This window comes from Trachypithecus francoisi, unplaced genomic scaffold (assembly GCF_009764315.1).
Source record: "Trachypithecus francoisi isolate TF-2019V2 unplaced genomic scaffold, Tfra_2.0 Lachesis_group5, whole genome shotgun sequence".
In the NCBI taxonomy this organism is placed as follows: domain Eukaryota; kingdom Metazoa; phylum Chordata; class Mammalia; order Primates; family Cercopithecidae; genus Trachypithecus; species Trachypithecus francoisi.
The window spans coordinates 57,856,734-57,871,655 of NW_022681470.1; the positions used below are offsets into that span (position 1 = coordinate 57,856,734).

At 53.1% G+C, this 14,922-nt stretch overlaps 1 protein-coding gene across 2 annotated transcripts in view; it reads right to left on the reverse strand.

Annotated features, from left to right (window-relative positions):
• Positions 1-14,922, reverse strand: part of CACNA1S (calcium voltage-gated channel subunit alpha1 S) — a 74,329-nt gene that overhangs the window by 19,950 nt on the left and 39,457 nt on the right. For both annotated transcript variants that reach the window (XM_033200742.1, XM_033200741.1), the window contains exons 15-26: positions 14,745-14,838; positions 13,959-14,028; positions 11,516-11,648; positions 10,718-10,847; positions 10,382-10,441; positions 8,143-8,249; positions 7,485-7,572; positions 7,094-7,201; positions 3,521-3,573; positions 2,759-2,905; positions 2,082-2,283; positions 1,474-1,632 (exon numbers count right to left, since the gene is read on the reverse strand). In XM_033200742.1, coding sequence (XP_033056633.1) covers positions 1,474-1,632; positions 2,082-2,283; positions 2,759-2,905; positions 3,521-3,573; positions 7,094-7,201; positions 7,485-7,572; positions 8,143-8,249; positions 10,382-10,441; positions 10,718-10,847; positions 11,516-11,648; positions 13,959-14,028; positions 14,745-14,838 — 1,351 coding nt within the window. The remainder of the gene's footprint in view (positions 1-1,473; positions 1,633-2,081; positions 2,284-2,758; positions 2,906-3,520; positions 3,574-7,093; positions 7,202-7,484; positions 7,573-8,142; positions 8,250-10,381; positions 10,442-10,717; positions 10,848-11,515; positions 11,649-13,958; positions 14,029-14,744; positions 14,839-14,922) is intronic.

Here is a 14,922-nt window from a genome sequence, read left to right on the forward strand (position 1 = left end):
CCCCTACCCCACCACCACAAAAGAGGTAACACAGGAGGGGAGGGGGCTCCAATTCCAAGTCCTGTCGAGTGCGTTCATTTACATGCAGGGCTGCAAGGCCAGAGCTCATTTACATATCTGATCTGGGAGGTCCAGGATGGGAGGTTGTCCAGGCAGGGCTCTGTGACAGGTTCTGTTTAGTCATTTGGGTATAGGACTAGGAAAGAAGACCCCTGGGTTCCACAGTCCGTGTTATCACTGGCTACTAGTGGGAAACCGAGAGCTCACCAAGCTTCCTGTGTCTGCACACCACCCCCAGTGATGGTGAGGCATGATGGTGAGGCCCCTGTTACCCACCACTATGACCCTCCTTAAATCTACTTCCTTGTAAGTTTTCCCAGGGATCTCTGACCCTTTTATTAGAAAGTGGATGAAATTCTACCTCTTCCACAAAACCTTCCAGGTAGTTTGGGAGGATCTGATGACTGCCTCCACCCTGCCCTGCCTCGGCAGGACTGCCCAGTTCTGCTGCCTGACTCAGCCCCAAACACAAGCCAGTGCTGATGATCTTCTGCTACCTCGGCCTCCTGGCTCAGTGATTGTCTTTCCATATCATCATGACCTAGCAGTGTGTGTTCTTTTTTTTTTTTTTTGAGGCGGAGTCTCGCTCTGTCGCCCAGGCTGGAGTGCAGTGGCACGATCTCGACTCACTGCAAGCTCCGCCTCCTGGGTTCACACCATTCTCCTGCCTCAGCCTCCTGAGTAGCTGGGACTACAGGCGCCCGCCACCACGCCTGGCTAATTTTTTTGTAGTTTTAGTAGAGACGGGCTTTCACCATATTGGCCAGGATGGTCTCGATATCCTGATCTCGTGATCCACCCGCCTCGGCCTTCCAAAGTGCTGGGATTACAGGCGTGAGCCACCGCGCCCGGCCTGCAGTGTGTGTTCTTATCATTGAGTGTGTCTCAGGCTTTTACGAGCAGGAAGCCTAGCTGCACCATCCTATTTATACAGGGCTTAAGGAATCAGATGCTTAACCAAGGCTTGATAACGATGCTGCTAATTATGATATTGTCTATAAAGGGTGCTCAACTCCCAAGAGAGACACCTGTTTTGCAAATACTAAATCCATTTTTCTTGGGACCAGAGCCAAGATTCCAGCCAACTCAACCATCCAGATTTGCAACAGCAGAAGAAAAACAGAGAAAGCACTTTCTACTTCCCACACTTTCTCCTCCTTCTGTGATAGCTATCTCCTGTTTGCAGAATTACCATACTATTTTTATGCTCGAATTACCTCCTTAATAAGCTATAAGTGCCTGGTGTCAAGGCTTGGGTACAGTTAACTTCTGTATTCCATGTAGCGCCTCAGCACACAGTACACAGGAAATGTCTGCTGGGGGGAATCTGGGCTATCCTGCCCTACTCACCCTGCCCTACCCAAGGCCCAGGTCCCAGTCTGATCAGACATTTGTCTCCTCAGGAGCCCTTACCTGCATGCCAAGGCAGATGGTGTTGAGCATGATGAGGGCAAACATCAGGTATTCAAAGTAGGAGGAGGTGACAACGTACCACACCTGGTACTGGCATGGGTTTTTGGGAATGTAGCACCTCAGTGGGCGGGCCTTCAGGGCATACTGTACACATTGGCGCTGCAACACACACAACAGGACAGGTCAGCACCAAGAGGCCCCTCCCACCCTCTCCACACCCACATCCATGGGCTTGACGGGCAAGTCAGTAGCAGCTGTGGCCAGGGGCTGTGGCTGAGGACTCTGCACTGTTTAGGGGAAGAATCCTGTTGGGCTCTTGGGCTCCCCTTGAGTTATCACAGCCCATTCCCATGGGTGCTCTAGACTAGCCTGGGGGTCTGAAGGGCTTCCTTTCTCTGGGCATCATGAGGTTCCATGAGAAGACCCACTCTACCAACTTGTATTGCTTCAGGTTGGAGATAGGGTAGGGTGCATGGAGGCCAGGGCTTGACATCAAATGCGGTTCTGGGGTCACCCTTAGACCTCTCTTCCCTGGTTGGACCTAGGGCTCGGGTCAGAAGGATGCCTGCTGGAGCTCTGCCCTCCACCTCTGGCAGGTGGCCAGGCACCTGGTTCTTGTCCAGCTCACAGTTCTTGTACTCAGTCTCTCCCTGCTCCTGGAAGGTGACAATGACGAAGCCCACGAAGATGTTCATCATGAAGAAAGCAATGAGGATGATGTAGATGATGAAGAAGATGGCCATCTCCACACGGTTGTTGTAGATGGGACCCACGTCCTCCTCATTGGAGTCTATGGCCTTGTACAGCAGCCTGGGGGTGAGCAGAGAAGAGAGGACAGGCTGGGCGGGGTGACAAGGCAGAGAGTCAGGCTGGGAAGGATGGGCCTTATCCCACTGGTTGTAGAGAGCCAAGGGAACCTTCTCAACAGTCAAGTTATGGGACAGGAGTTAGGACGGGGCCAGGAAAGACCAGACCTAATCCTGGAATGGCCCTGCCTTTCCAGAGGTTGCCCCATCTATCCCTAGTCAATCAGTATTAACAATCTGCCCTGCGGGCAGAGAGGCATACACCTATGGGGGACTGAGTACATTTTGTCAGAGCGCCCTGGTCAGGCCTACTTTGGAGTGACCAGTCAACATACCATCAAACCATCAGAGAGTTGGTGGGTTTGTTGGGCACCTGCCACAGATAGCAGTAGCACCATGGGGGCTGCAGAAGGGCAGGCTGGCTGCCTGGTCTTACCTGACCATGCCCATGAGGGACCTAGGCCCCAGCCCCCACTCACTGAGGCCATCCCTCGAAGGTGGAGACCGTGAAGAGGGACATCATGGCTGAGAGCACATTGTCGAAGTGGAAGTCGCTGTGTACCCACTCACGGCGACGCAGCTCTATCTGCGTGGGGTCCCCATCCTTGTACACGTAGTAGTAGCCCCTGTGGCAGTGAGGCCCAGTCACTCCACAGGGCACGGCTGGGCTGCCTTGCCCCACCCACACCCTCTGGGCCCTGGGTGTGGGGTGTGCAGGAGAAATGAAGGTCTGGATCTGGGACCTGAGGGGACATCGCTGGGCAAGCCCGAGGAAAGGGGCCTCTGTGAGCATCCCTCCTAGGCCTAACGGCTGAGCTTCCCCTGTTTCCAGCTTGCAGGGCCATCATCCACCAACACACAATCCCCTGCCCCGTGACCATCCCACAGTGCTCCCTGCCCTGTGACCATCCCGCCATGCTCCCTGCCCCGTGACTGTCCCACAGTGCTCCCTGCCCTGTGACCCTCCCGCCGTGCTCTCTGCCCTTGACTGTCCCACTGCTCTCCCTGCCCCGTGACTGTCCCCCTGCTCTCCCTGCCCTGTGACCATCCCGCAGTGCTCCCTGCCCCATGACCGTCCTGCCACACTCTCTGCCCATGACGGTCCCGCTGCTCTCCCTGCCCTGTGACTGTCCCACAGTGCTCCTTGCCCTGTGACCATCCCGCTGTGCTCCCTGCCCCATGACTGTCCCACAGTGCTCCCTGCCCTGTGACCATCCCGCCGTGCTCCCTGCCCCGTGTACCTGCACTCCTCCTCTGTCATCTTGGACAAGTCGGTGCACCTGAAGAACTTCCCCTGCAGCCAGGAGAAGGAGGGAGGGAAGGAGGGAGGCATGTTGTCATGGAAACAGGATAGAAAAGTGGGCACTAGGAGTGAACAGTGGAAGCAGGGAGGGAAGGCAAGCATCTGGAAAAAGGATCTCTTCCTCTCAGAGGCGTGAACTCGCCCTTGGGGCAGGACCCCAGAGCAGTCTCCTTTCTTCACCATCGTCCATTCCCATAGCTCGCCCAGGGCTTTCCCACCCAGCCTAGATGCTGCCAAGACCAAGAAGGCAGTGCCTCAGAGGGGCATTTACTGAGTACCCCGATGGGCTGAGGGGATGTACATGAGTGCAGCTCTGCCCCTGCCCCTCCATTGGGGAGCTGAGCCTCTGAGCCCCTCACCTCCCCTACTGCTGCAGAAGGCCTTCTGCGGTCTCCCATTATGGAACAAGGGGGAGGGGCTGCCTACCTCCCACCTCCATCCTCCTGCCAGTGGGGCGGGAGCCGCAGAGTTGGAGCCCAGCTGGGCTCTGATGACTCAACTTGTCTCAGAGTCAAGCGGGGTCCCATGTCCTAGCCCAAGGCCTGTGTAGGGGGGCTCTGTGCTCCTCTGCACTGACTTTGGCCAAAGCAGTTGCTCCTTTTATCTGTGTCACAGATTGAACCCCTGAACAATATGTTTGAATGAAAGTAGTGGATAGCTAGGTCTTTTTTTTTTTTTAAACTCACTCTGTCACTTAGGCAAGAGTGCAGTGGTATGATCTCGGCTCACTGCAATCTCCGCCTCCCCGATTCAAGCAATTCTCCTGCCTCAGCCTCCTGAGTACCTGGGGTTACAGGTATGTGCCATCATGCCCAGCTAATTTTTGTATTTTTAGTGAGAAGGGGTTTCACCATATTGGCCAGGCTGGTTTTGAACTCCCAACCTCAAGTAATCTGCCCACCTCGGCTTCCCAAAGTGTTGGGATTACAGGCGTGAGCCACCATGCCCAGCAGGGTGGCTAGGTCTTAAGGAGGCTAAATCAGGCTTGAGATCCACGGATTCTGGTGCAGTTCATTCAAAGACTCAGATAGGGAAACTGCCTCAGCCAAGGATACAGCACTAGCTAAAGACACAGCTGGACATTGCCCCCCACTGCCCCTGCCACACAGGTCTGTGCTGTTCCTATTACATGCCCTTTTTATAGTTGCTGGAGCAGAGGGTGAAGGTGAGGCAGGTGGTACTGGGGGGTAAGCAGGGAGTGGATAGAGCTGCCACTGGGCAGAGTCTGGGCACTTAACACCAAATGCCCAATTTACTATGGAAAGCAAAGTTCGACTCTCTGCTATAACATGGAATGCACGTGGCAAGCTTCCACGGAGTCAAATGCAACATCAAATGCCAGTTGGGAGTGTTATGCTTCTAGGACTTCCTGGAAGGCAGGAGCTGGGGGTCTTTTAATGAGAGATTAAAGCATGGCGAGAGTTGGGTGTTGACAGGCAATTGCTCTTGCTTGTCTGGAAGGGACGTGGAAGCCAAAGGGAGGGCAGCGGCTCATTCATTCCTTCAGGGAGCGTGTCTGGTGGGCCTCGTCTGCACCAGCCCCTGGGCAGGGGGCCAGATGAAGGGATGAGGCAGACACAGACTCTGCCCTCAGGGGATTCTGGGGACCCAAGCCTGGCAGAGGAAGGGGCTGGGGGGCAGGAGGTGGACAGCCCTCAGCTGGGCCAGGGGGAGAAGGCCACATGCAGCTGGCAGAGTGGCCAGACACGATAAACACTCCCATCCCTCCCATCCCTCCAGGACAGGGACCAACAAGACCTGTTACTCCCGAAGGTCCTCTGGGAGCTTCACGCTGCTGTTTCTCTCAAAGCCTGTTCCCTGCCCTCCAGGAGGATTTGGCTTGTAAGGCCCTCAGCTCTAGCAGAGGCCCTGGCTCATGTACGGAAAACATGCTCTGTACATGTTTGTTGAATGAATGAATGATTGTAAGATGATGCCATTGCCTGTCTAAGACTGACTGAGGTTATGTAATCATGACTTTGAAAGATTGTGCTTTGGTGGTAGGAGGAGCAGCTGGGTCATGCAGGAAGTGTCAAAGGTGTTGGTATATACTCAGAAATCAATTTCTCTGTCCTGCAAATGATCTGAGGGCCAGAGACATCTGGAAATCAGGGTTCTGCGGGAGGGACATCTTTGTAGGGCTGATTCCTAGAGAGGAACTGAACAGCTGTATTCTCCTAAGAAAGTGAGAAAAGACTCAAGCCTGTAATCCCAGCACTTTGGGAGGCCGAGATGGGCGGATCACGAGGTCAGAAGATCGAGACCATCCTGGCTAACACGGTGAAACCCCGTCCCTACTAAAAATACAAAAAACTAGCCGGATGAGGTGGCGGGCGCCTGTAGTCCGAGCTACTCCGGAGGCTGAGGCAGGAGAATGGCGTAAACCCGGGAGGGGGAGCTTGCAGTGAGCTGAGATCCGGCCACTGCACTCCAGCCCGGGCGACAGAGCAAGACTCCGTCTCAAAAAAAAAAAAAAAAAGAAAGTGAGAAAAGAATAAGGTTGGCTCCAGATGTGAGATGATGAACTCTCAGCCTTAGGAGCTCCCGGTAGATGTGAATGATGCCAGACATACCAGCAGGGAAGATGGGCTGCCGCAGCCCAGCTGCACTGACGGAGGTGGAGTGTGGGTCTGGGATAGGGCGTATGCTTGGCACAGACAGGCCTGGCAGGATGGGAGGAAGTGGGCAAGGGTGGGAAGGGAGAGGAATGGCTGCAGGGCTCTGGGAGGAGGGGCCTTCCTCCCCAAGGAGAAGCCATGCAGGGGCAGGGAGAGAGCAGATACAATGGCACAATGGCAGTGGTGGTCAGCAGAACCACAGAGGCCCGGAATGGATGTCACTGAGGAAACCGGATCTGGACTTGCCATATATTAGCCTCAAAACTCTGTGCATTCAATTGAAGCAAATTCACTTTGAGTCTCAATGTGTTGTGTTGCTTGTGTATTTAATTTTTTGAAGAGCTTAAGATAGTTGCTGTCAGGTTTTCATTTTAGCTTATTGATCTCTTAAAGTTATCGACCATCACTGAAAGATGGCTGCCTCTTAAAAGTTTGATTTAGGAGAGTTGTATTTATAGACTGAAGTTTCATAGTCATATTTAGAAGATGGACATCAAACTAACCGTTTTCTTGTTTTGTTTGATAGAATTCTAAGTTCATGACAATAGCTTTAAGAGATGGTGCTTGAATTGTATTTTAATTTCAACTCAATAGACACATGACCCTCTGCTACCATTTCAGTAGTGTTAGAAGCCCATTGACTGTTTCTGAGATTATCATCGGGCTGCTTTTGTGGAACTCAAGGTGCTATTTAAATGTAATGATGTCTTACTGGTTTTCTGCAGACTTACGTGCTTGGTGTGGTGAAGATCTATTTTTCAAAATAAAATATTCTCGTATGAAAAACTGCATTCAAAGACATCTGTTTTTACAATTTGGGGCTCCTTTTGCTTGAGAGTGGGCGCTAGGGCTGGGAGTGGGAGCGGGAGCTGCTTGCGCAGGCAGGGCCTCACCTTGAAGAGCTGGACGCCGATGCAGGCAAACATGAACTGTAGGAGGGTAGTGACCAGCACGATGTTCCCGATGGTGCTGATGGCCACGAACATGCACTGCACCACATGCTGGGGAGAGACGGGCCAATGGGGGCTGGGGGTGCACTCACTGTAACCTCGCTAGCCCAGCTGAGGAAACCTCAGGAGTGCAAGACTTGCTGCCTCCTGATGAGTTGGAGGCGGGGAGAGGCTGGTGGGGAAGCATGGCTACCCCAGCCTCATCCTCACCTCTATCTGGCCAGGCAGATGGGACAGGGGTCCCAGCCATGGCTGGGCTGAAGTTTCTGGAGTCAGGAGGCCCCTGTAACCCCTCCCATCCCTCTCCGGGGCTCATGCCCAGGCCCTCTCTCACCTTCAACCCCTTGGCTCTGTTGATGGCTCTGAGTGGTCGGAGTACCCTCAGAACCCTCAGGATCTTCACCACGGAGATGGCGCTGGACCTGGGGGGGTGGCAATGGTGCGGGGTCTGAGGGCAGCCTGCTCCAGCCAGCCTGGTCTGCAGTGGAGCCTCTAGTCATATCCCGCCCTCCACACCAGCTGCCTTTCTGCCTGAAAACCCTCCCATCTTCCCCTTCCATTTCCTCCAGTTGTGAGTGTGTGCCCTACTCCAGGGCACAGCCACCCCTGCTGTCTGGACTGTGTTCTCATGGGTGTGTCATGAAGCAGAATACAGCCTTCTCCTGTGGGTGGCTAGAGGCTCCGTCCCTCCCATCAGACAGTGAGCACCCTGAAGGCAGGGGTTGTGCTCTCCGCAGGGTCGGGGAGGGAGGGACCACTTCCTCCTCTCTGCATCCCCTGCCAGTCTCCAGAACAGAGTGCTGCCCACTTCGCTGGTGGCAACTCACACTCCAGCTGGTGACAACCCACAGGACCCCTGCCCCCATCAGAGGCCCTGAGAGACCCTCCTCTTGTGGCAGGGGCCCACCAACGTGGGTGGGCCTCCCATTACAAAGCCCTGGCACAGAGTAGAGGGTGGTCAGTGTCCAGGGCTGGTCCTTGACGCTGCTCACTCAAGTCCCATGGAGATGAGGGACACGGCCACCACCAGCAGGTCCAGCATGTTGAAGTAATTGCGGCAGAAGGAACCTTTGTGCAGGAAGGCTCCATAGGTCGTCATCTGGGGAGACAGAGGCAGCAGCCTGGGTGGAGGAGCTTGGGGAACGGGCCTGTCTCCCACAGACAAGGGCTTCTCGCCTCTGCTCAGGAGAGCACTTACTGAGGCAATAATCTTCCAGAAATCTCTATATTTCACTCAACTCCTTGCAGTGGCCTAAATGCATTTCCTACCTCTGCTCACAGTGTTGAAGCTTGGGGACTTCCCATGGGCAGCTGGGCCAGAAGTCTCTGTCTTCACATGCCATAGGGAACCCTGGGTTGAACCATCTCCTTTCCCATGGGGCCACAGAGTGGGACGCCCTGGCCCCACTGTCTCCTTTATGACATAAAATTTCTCCTCCTTCCTGGAAAGCTTTTTGGGCAATCCCTTCTGCCTTGTGGCTTTCTGAATCAGGCTGAACAAGCCCTCCAAGTCTCCAGGGGTCCTGGGCCCTCTCTCCTCCCTCTCCATCTCCTTCCCAGCACCTGCCTTCTTGCTCCCCTCTCAGTTTCTTTGATATATTCTCTAATAATCTCCCAGGCCTTTGCACAAATGCATTATGCCCTTAAAATCAAACAGGGCTGAAACCTTTCCCAGCATTCAAGGACCTATATGATTTTGTCTTAATTTGCCTTCTCAGACTCAGCACCCAGGCCTCCCTGTATGTGCAATATATCCCAGCCCAAAGGGGCCACTTTGTCCTCTCTGGCAATGTCTCCAAATCTTCTTATAATGCACTTGCTACCGTCTGTCCTAGGCTGCTCTAGCTATCTCCACCCAGTGAAGGCCTGTCCAACTTCAGGGTCTGGCTCTCATGCCCCAAACTCCACAGACTTCTTGACCTCGAGAAAGCCACCATCTCCCTCTATTCAATTCCTTCAATAGTAGAAGCCCTGAAATAAGGTACTGTCCTGATTTCACACCACAGCCTGCTCTGAACCTATTCCTGGGGCTCTGCTAGCCTCTCCTCTCTTAGTTTGTGAATGTACACACTAGGGCTACTGGGTTTCAGTTACACGGGTCCTCCCTCTGCCCCCAGAGCCCACCACCCCCAGGATGGCTGGAACTCCGTGCATCTGTGTTGGGAATGGGTGAGCAGTGATATGCTGTGGGTAAGGTGTGGAAAAGGCATGATAGGGCAGAGCTGCCAGGAATCCAGTTCAGGGCAGCAGTCACTTCTCTGGGGACTCTTGAAGGAAAAGGCCTTTCCAGTTGCTGGTAACAGAGGTCTAGGAACAACAAATCACACAGCTCCCCAGCTCTGCTCAGGTTTTTGTTTTTTTTTTTTGAGATGGAGTCTCTCACATCACCCAGGCTGGAGTGCAGAGGCACGATCTCAGCTCACTGCAACCTCCACCTCCTGGGGTTCGAGTGATTCTCCTGCCTCAGCCTCCCGAGTAGTTGGGATTACAGGTGCTCACCACCATGCCTGGCTAATTTTTGTACTTTTAGTAGAGACGGGGTTTCGCCATGTTGGCCAGGTGGGTCTCAAACTCTTGACCTCAGGTGATCCGCCCACCTTGGCCTCCCAAAGGGCTGGGATTACAGGCGTGAGTCACTGCGCCCGGCCACCAGGTCTGCTCTTAAACTAACTGTATGGAAGAAAAATGCCGGAGTTTGGCCCGGGCGCAGTGGCTCACGCCTGTAATCCCAGCACTTTGGGAGGCTGAGGCGGGCAAATCACAAGGTCAGGATATCAAGACCGTCCTGGCCAATGTTGTGAAACCCTGTCTCTGCTAAAAATACAAAAAATTAGCTGGGTGCAGTGGCATGCGCCTGTAGTCCCAGCTACTTGAGAGGCTGAGGCAGGAGAATCGCTTGAACCCAGGAGGCGGAGGTTACAGTGAGCTGAGATAGCGCCACTGCACTCCAGCCTGGTGACAGAGCGAGACTACGTCTAAAAAGAAAAATGCCTGAGGCTTCAAGACATGGGCTGTACTCTGTGGATAGGGGAGCCACAGGCTGGCTGGGCTTCGCTCTCCAGCCCACCACCCAGACACCTATGGGTCTGCCCGGTATGCTGGGTCCCGTGAGTCTTTTCTGCCACTCTCCACCTCTTTTCCACTTCTCTCCAGCCCCCGAGTTCAGTGTGTGTAAGCTGGAACCACATCAGGGAAACTCCCTCCCCAGGGCTGCCCCACAGCCTCACTCACCTTGAGGACAATCTCCACAGTGAAGACAGCGGTGAACCCGATGTCAAAGTGTTTAAGGATCTGGGGACAGGGCAGGGAAGGGAGCAGCCAGTGAAAAGAGGAAGGGGCAAAAGTATCAGCAGCAGCAGCAACATCAAAGCAGGCAGTCAGAGCCAGTCTGTGCCCCAGCCTGTGCCGTTCAGAAGGAGTGGAGTGGGCAGTCCTAGCCCTGATAAATTGAACTCTAAGAAACTCTGATGCCTGTCGCCACAGAGAGGATACAGCTGAACCCTGGGCACCAGGCTGAGGCTGGAGGGGGCAGGGGTGCTGAGCAGCAGAGAGGGTGAGGCCCATCACCTGATTTCTCATGGAATCAGCCCGGATGGGGTCTTCCGCAGCCAGTGCAGCGCTGCTGAGCAGGATGAAGAGCAGGATGAAGTTGGTGAACCAGGTGGCATTGACGATGCGGTGACACAGGACACGGATCCTGGTGGGGCAAGGTAGGGAGGGCAGGGGAGCTGTGAGCTGCTGGAGGCTCTGGCCTCGTCAGCCTCTGTCCTGCAGAGGGACGTGGGACACACCTCCTGCTCCTCCCTGGCCAGTAGAGAAGTGCAGCCCTGCACCTGCGGGGTCCTCTGGCTGGACACACAGGGGGCCCTGACCCCTCATTCTGTTTCTAAAGCCTTAGTTCTACCTCCCAGCCAAGCCCCTCCCACCACCTGCCCCTTCCTGCAATTATGGCACCACCCTGAGGTTTCCCATCAGATGAAAATGGGACAGGCTGGTCTCTAGCCATGAGGCAGACAGATGAAACTCCACAGAGACTATGACCTGTGTGTAGTTTAAAGGTGTAAAATTATGAAGCCCATAAAAACTATAGCTTCCCTTGCTCTCTCCCCCTTGTCCTGTCTAAAGCTATTCTCTCAGAAAGGAATCAATAAACAGGTCCCTCTTAGGTGCAAATAACTGGTAAGGTTTAAAGCATTACTTTTCCCAGATATACTAGCATTTTAAACAGGGCAGAAGATCTTAAGCTAAAACACTGAGTTTCTCATAGTATAACTGTAGGCATGGAGTCAGATGGCGGTTTTACCAGGGAAGGGAAGCAGATGAGAGCCTCATCAATCACCCCCACAGCAGCCAAGGGGCACCTACTTATTGGTGGGGCTGAAAATGAAGAAGGAACTGGCTTCTGGAATGGGCACGGCCTTCTCTTTCAGCTGCAGCTCAGCCAGGGGGCGTGGTCGGGGGCTCAGTGGGATCTCGGGCTCATCTTCCTCGTCGTCACCTGTGGGGAGAAACGGAGGAATTAGGGGTGTCTTCCTATGCTTTGCTATGCCCTTGGCTTCTGTGCTCAGAGCCCTCCTAGGAGCCCCTGCAGCTGGTAAGCAAGGTGGTACCGGGCTGACTTGGGACTCTAGGGCTTTGGCAGAGTCCAGCCCGGGCATCTCCTTTTCTTCACAGTGAGCAGATTTGAGCTGTCAAGGATAGGTAAGGGAGGCTCACAACCTTCCAGAAGTGGGGCTAGGAGCAAGCCCCAGTAACTTTGTGGCTGCATCTTGTGTCTCAAGGCTCAATCCACACCGCCTCAAATATCCATAGGCTGGGGGATGGAGTGGGAAACGGTGCTTCAGAAGAGGAGACTTGGGTCCTAGTTCCGGCTCTGCATCTAACTTGCTGTGCAGTGCTGGGAAGGTCTGTGCCCTTCGTCAGCCTCAGCTTTCCAATTTGTGAAACCGACAAGGGGCAGGAGGGTTGTTGAAATAAAAGGACTCTGTGATCCTCTCCTGGGCTAGGATTTTAAAAAATAGTAACTTCACAGAGAAGCTTCCAGCATGGAAAAAAGCAATCAGAATTTCTTGAGCTTCACCCAGTCCCCAGGACCACACCAGGTACAGGGGATGGGAGCAGGGGATAGAGGAAGAGACAGACATTCCAAGCACATTCACTGGGTCTCATGACCTCATGAGGAAGTTGAGTACCTGAAATCCTCAGCTCCTAGGGTGGGAGAATCCTGTGATCAGATGCTGGGGGCACTACGAAGCTGGGGTTTCTATTGGTTCCCTCCCCTGACAGCTACCTCCTCCCTACCCCTATTGGCCCCTGGCAGAGGCCTTGAGGGAAGCCAAGAGCTACTGGATTCTACTGTCTCCATCATGGCCACCTGTAGGGGTTCTCAAATCCACCAAGTCACATTCCAATTTTTCTGTTCCCCCGAGAAGTTAAAACTCTTGTTCCTCAGAATGAGTGGCCTAACTTGACAGCTCCTGTCTTGCCCAGCCTGCCACAGACCCCAGAGACACATTTCATGCTTAATATGAAGAGACTGTTAATTCTTAGTGTATTTGTATCCTTCCCCCATCTTCTTACTTCCTCTGCCTATGCCCAGTTTGTTAATTTCGTTGCACATATCTTTTGCTGTAAGCCATTTCAAACTAACTTTTAGAAAGAAGCAGGATATAAACACATTCAGTCCCCTTGGTAAGACTCTCTTCCTGCTGCCCAGCCCATACCTCCTCTACCCCTCCCTTCCTCATTTCTTTGCAGCCCCTTCCCTTTCCCTGACCTCAGATTTCCTGTCAGCCACTATCTCACCTGCACACCAGTCACTCCCATCTAATAGGTGGTAACTGTTAGATGAAACAACTCAAAATGAGTTATTCTAAAACACAAATATTCATTGCTGGTGGATATTTGAAGAAATTTCATTAGTCTTACTTCTACCAGCTCCGTTCTCCCCATACTTCACTTTGCAAACTTCTTTCATGCATTCATTCATTAATTCAATTTATTGAGGCCTCCTCTGAGCCAAACACTGTGCTGTGTGGAACACAAAAGTCCCCCTGGAGTTTAGAATCACCGGAGCAAACAGATGTTAATCAGCTGATTCCATAAGTAGACACAAAAGTAGCTGATCAGCTGATGGGACAAATAGACCTAAAATTGCCCCACTGACCTGGTGCTCCAAAGGACCCAGGACTCAGAGAGTTCTTGGACCCCAGGGCTCTGCCAGGTGGCCTGGTAAGATTAATCCAGCCTGGTTCTGCTTGTCCTCTTCTTGGTCCAGATAAACGGAATTTCTGCAGCAGTTACTGGTTATTTGCATTTATGAGATGTTTGTGGTTTATCCACGGTTGTTTCTTATCCATGGTCTCCCTACCCCACCATTGTCTCCTCTTCTTGAACTTACCCACACTGCCTGTCATGGTTCTATTCATCCCTGTATCCTTCCAGCCCCCAGTCCTACTGGACACTGGATAGTGAGTAATCTGCCTCATTACTACATAGATAGGTGTGTCCTCATGTATGATCCATTCTGCATGACTGGCAGGGAAGACTTGTATACCCACACACTCAATAAATACTTGCTGAGTTACATGAAAATAAAATTTATGGGTTTTTCTGTTGTGTGCATTGTTGGGAGAGACAAGCTGGCAGATGGCTTATTTGCACAGAAGGATGTTTCCAGTGTTCTGATCTCCACATGGAGGAGTCCAGGTAGGGACACACAAGAGACTGCCCACGGGGAGAATTCAGGACCGGCACACCCCTACTTTACCCCAGCACCCCACTCCAGTCCAGTCTCCAGCATCCTCACCTGGGAAGTCAGCTGAGGGATAGGGATCCTTCACCTCATTGACATTAGATTCAAACTCATCAATTTTCAGCTGTAGGAAGGAACACAATGACTATAACAATGAAAAAGAAGTTGCGGTTTCCCCTCATTGAGCATATACTGGAGAGCCTATTAGCGTTCAGCTCACTTAATCATCCCTACAGGCTAAGGGACAGGGAATATTATGATCACCCCATTTTACAAATGAGAGGCCAGGCCCAACAAAGCCAGACAATTTGCACAAGCTCCCATGGGGCAAGGCCTGAGCCGGCCCTAGCCTGTCTGACTCTATCTTCACACACCCACTGCTTGGTTCTCCAAAAGAGAGTTGAACTTCCCAGGCCAGGACCTCCAGCCCCTCTGGGCCTGGTTCCCTGACTTTTTGAACTCCAGTTCCTCAGTTTTCAGGAATGGTGAGCAGAGCCAGATGGGAACAAGCAGGATGGGGCTAGCAATGGTGGAAGCCAGTCTGGGCCTGTCAGTGGAACAGTGGGTGTCAAGGAGAGGAGGTAACTCCTTGGTCTGGAGTGGAAGCTGCTATGCTGGAGAAGTCTGGCTCCCAGATTGGGAGGTCTGTGCTTCTCAGTGCAGGAGTCTCTGGAGATGGATTCATTGGCTCTCCCTCCAGTCAGACACAGGGAAATGCCCTCACCTGGCTGATAACTCTCCTACCTCCCCAACCTATCCCACTGTACTCTGTGGTACGAGGGGAACCATGGGACTGGAAGAGCCCCCAGCCTGCCTCTAACATCCCCACGAGGTGCTCACCTTGGCAGTGGTGGGGATGCCTTCACCCTTGGGTTTCTGCTCCAGCTTCTTGGCCATTGTGGACTTCTCCTCCTCTGACTTGTCTGGGAGACCCCTGAGTTAGAAAACCCAAAGTGGAAGCCAAATCAGAAAGTTCTCAGGGGTCTGCTGAGCCTGACAACACCCTCAGGAGGATCCC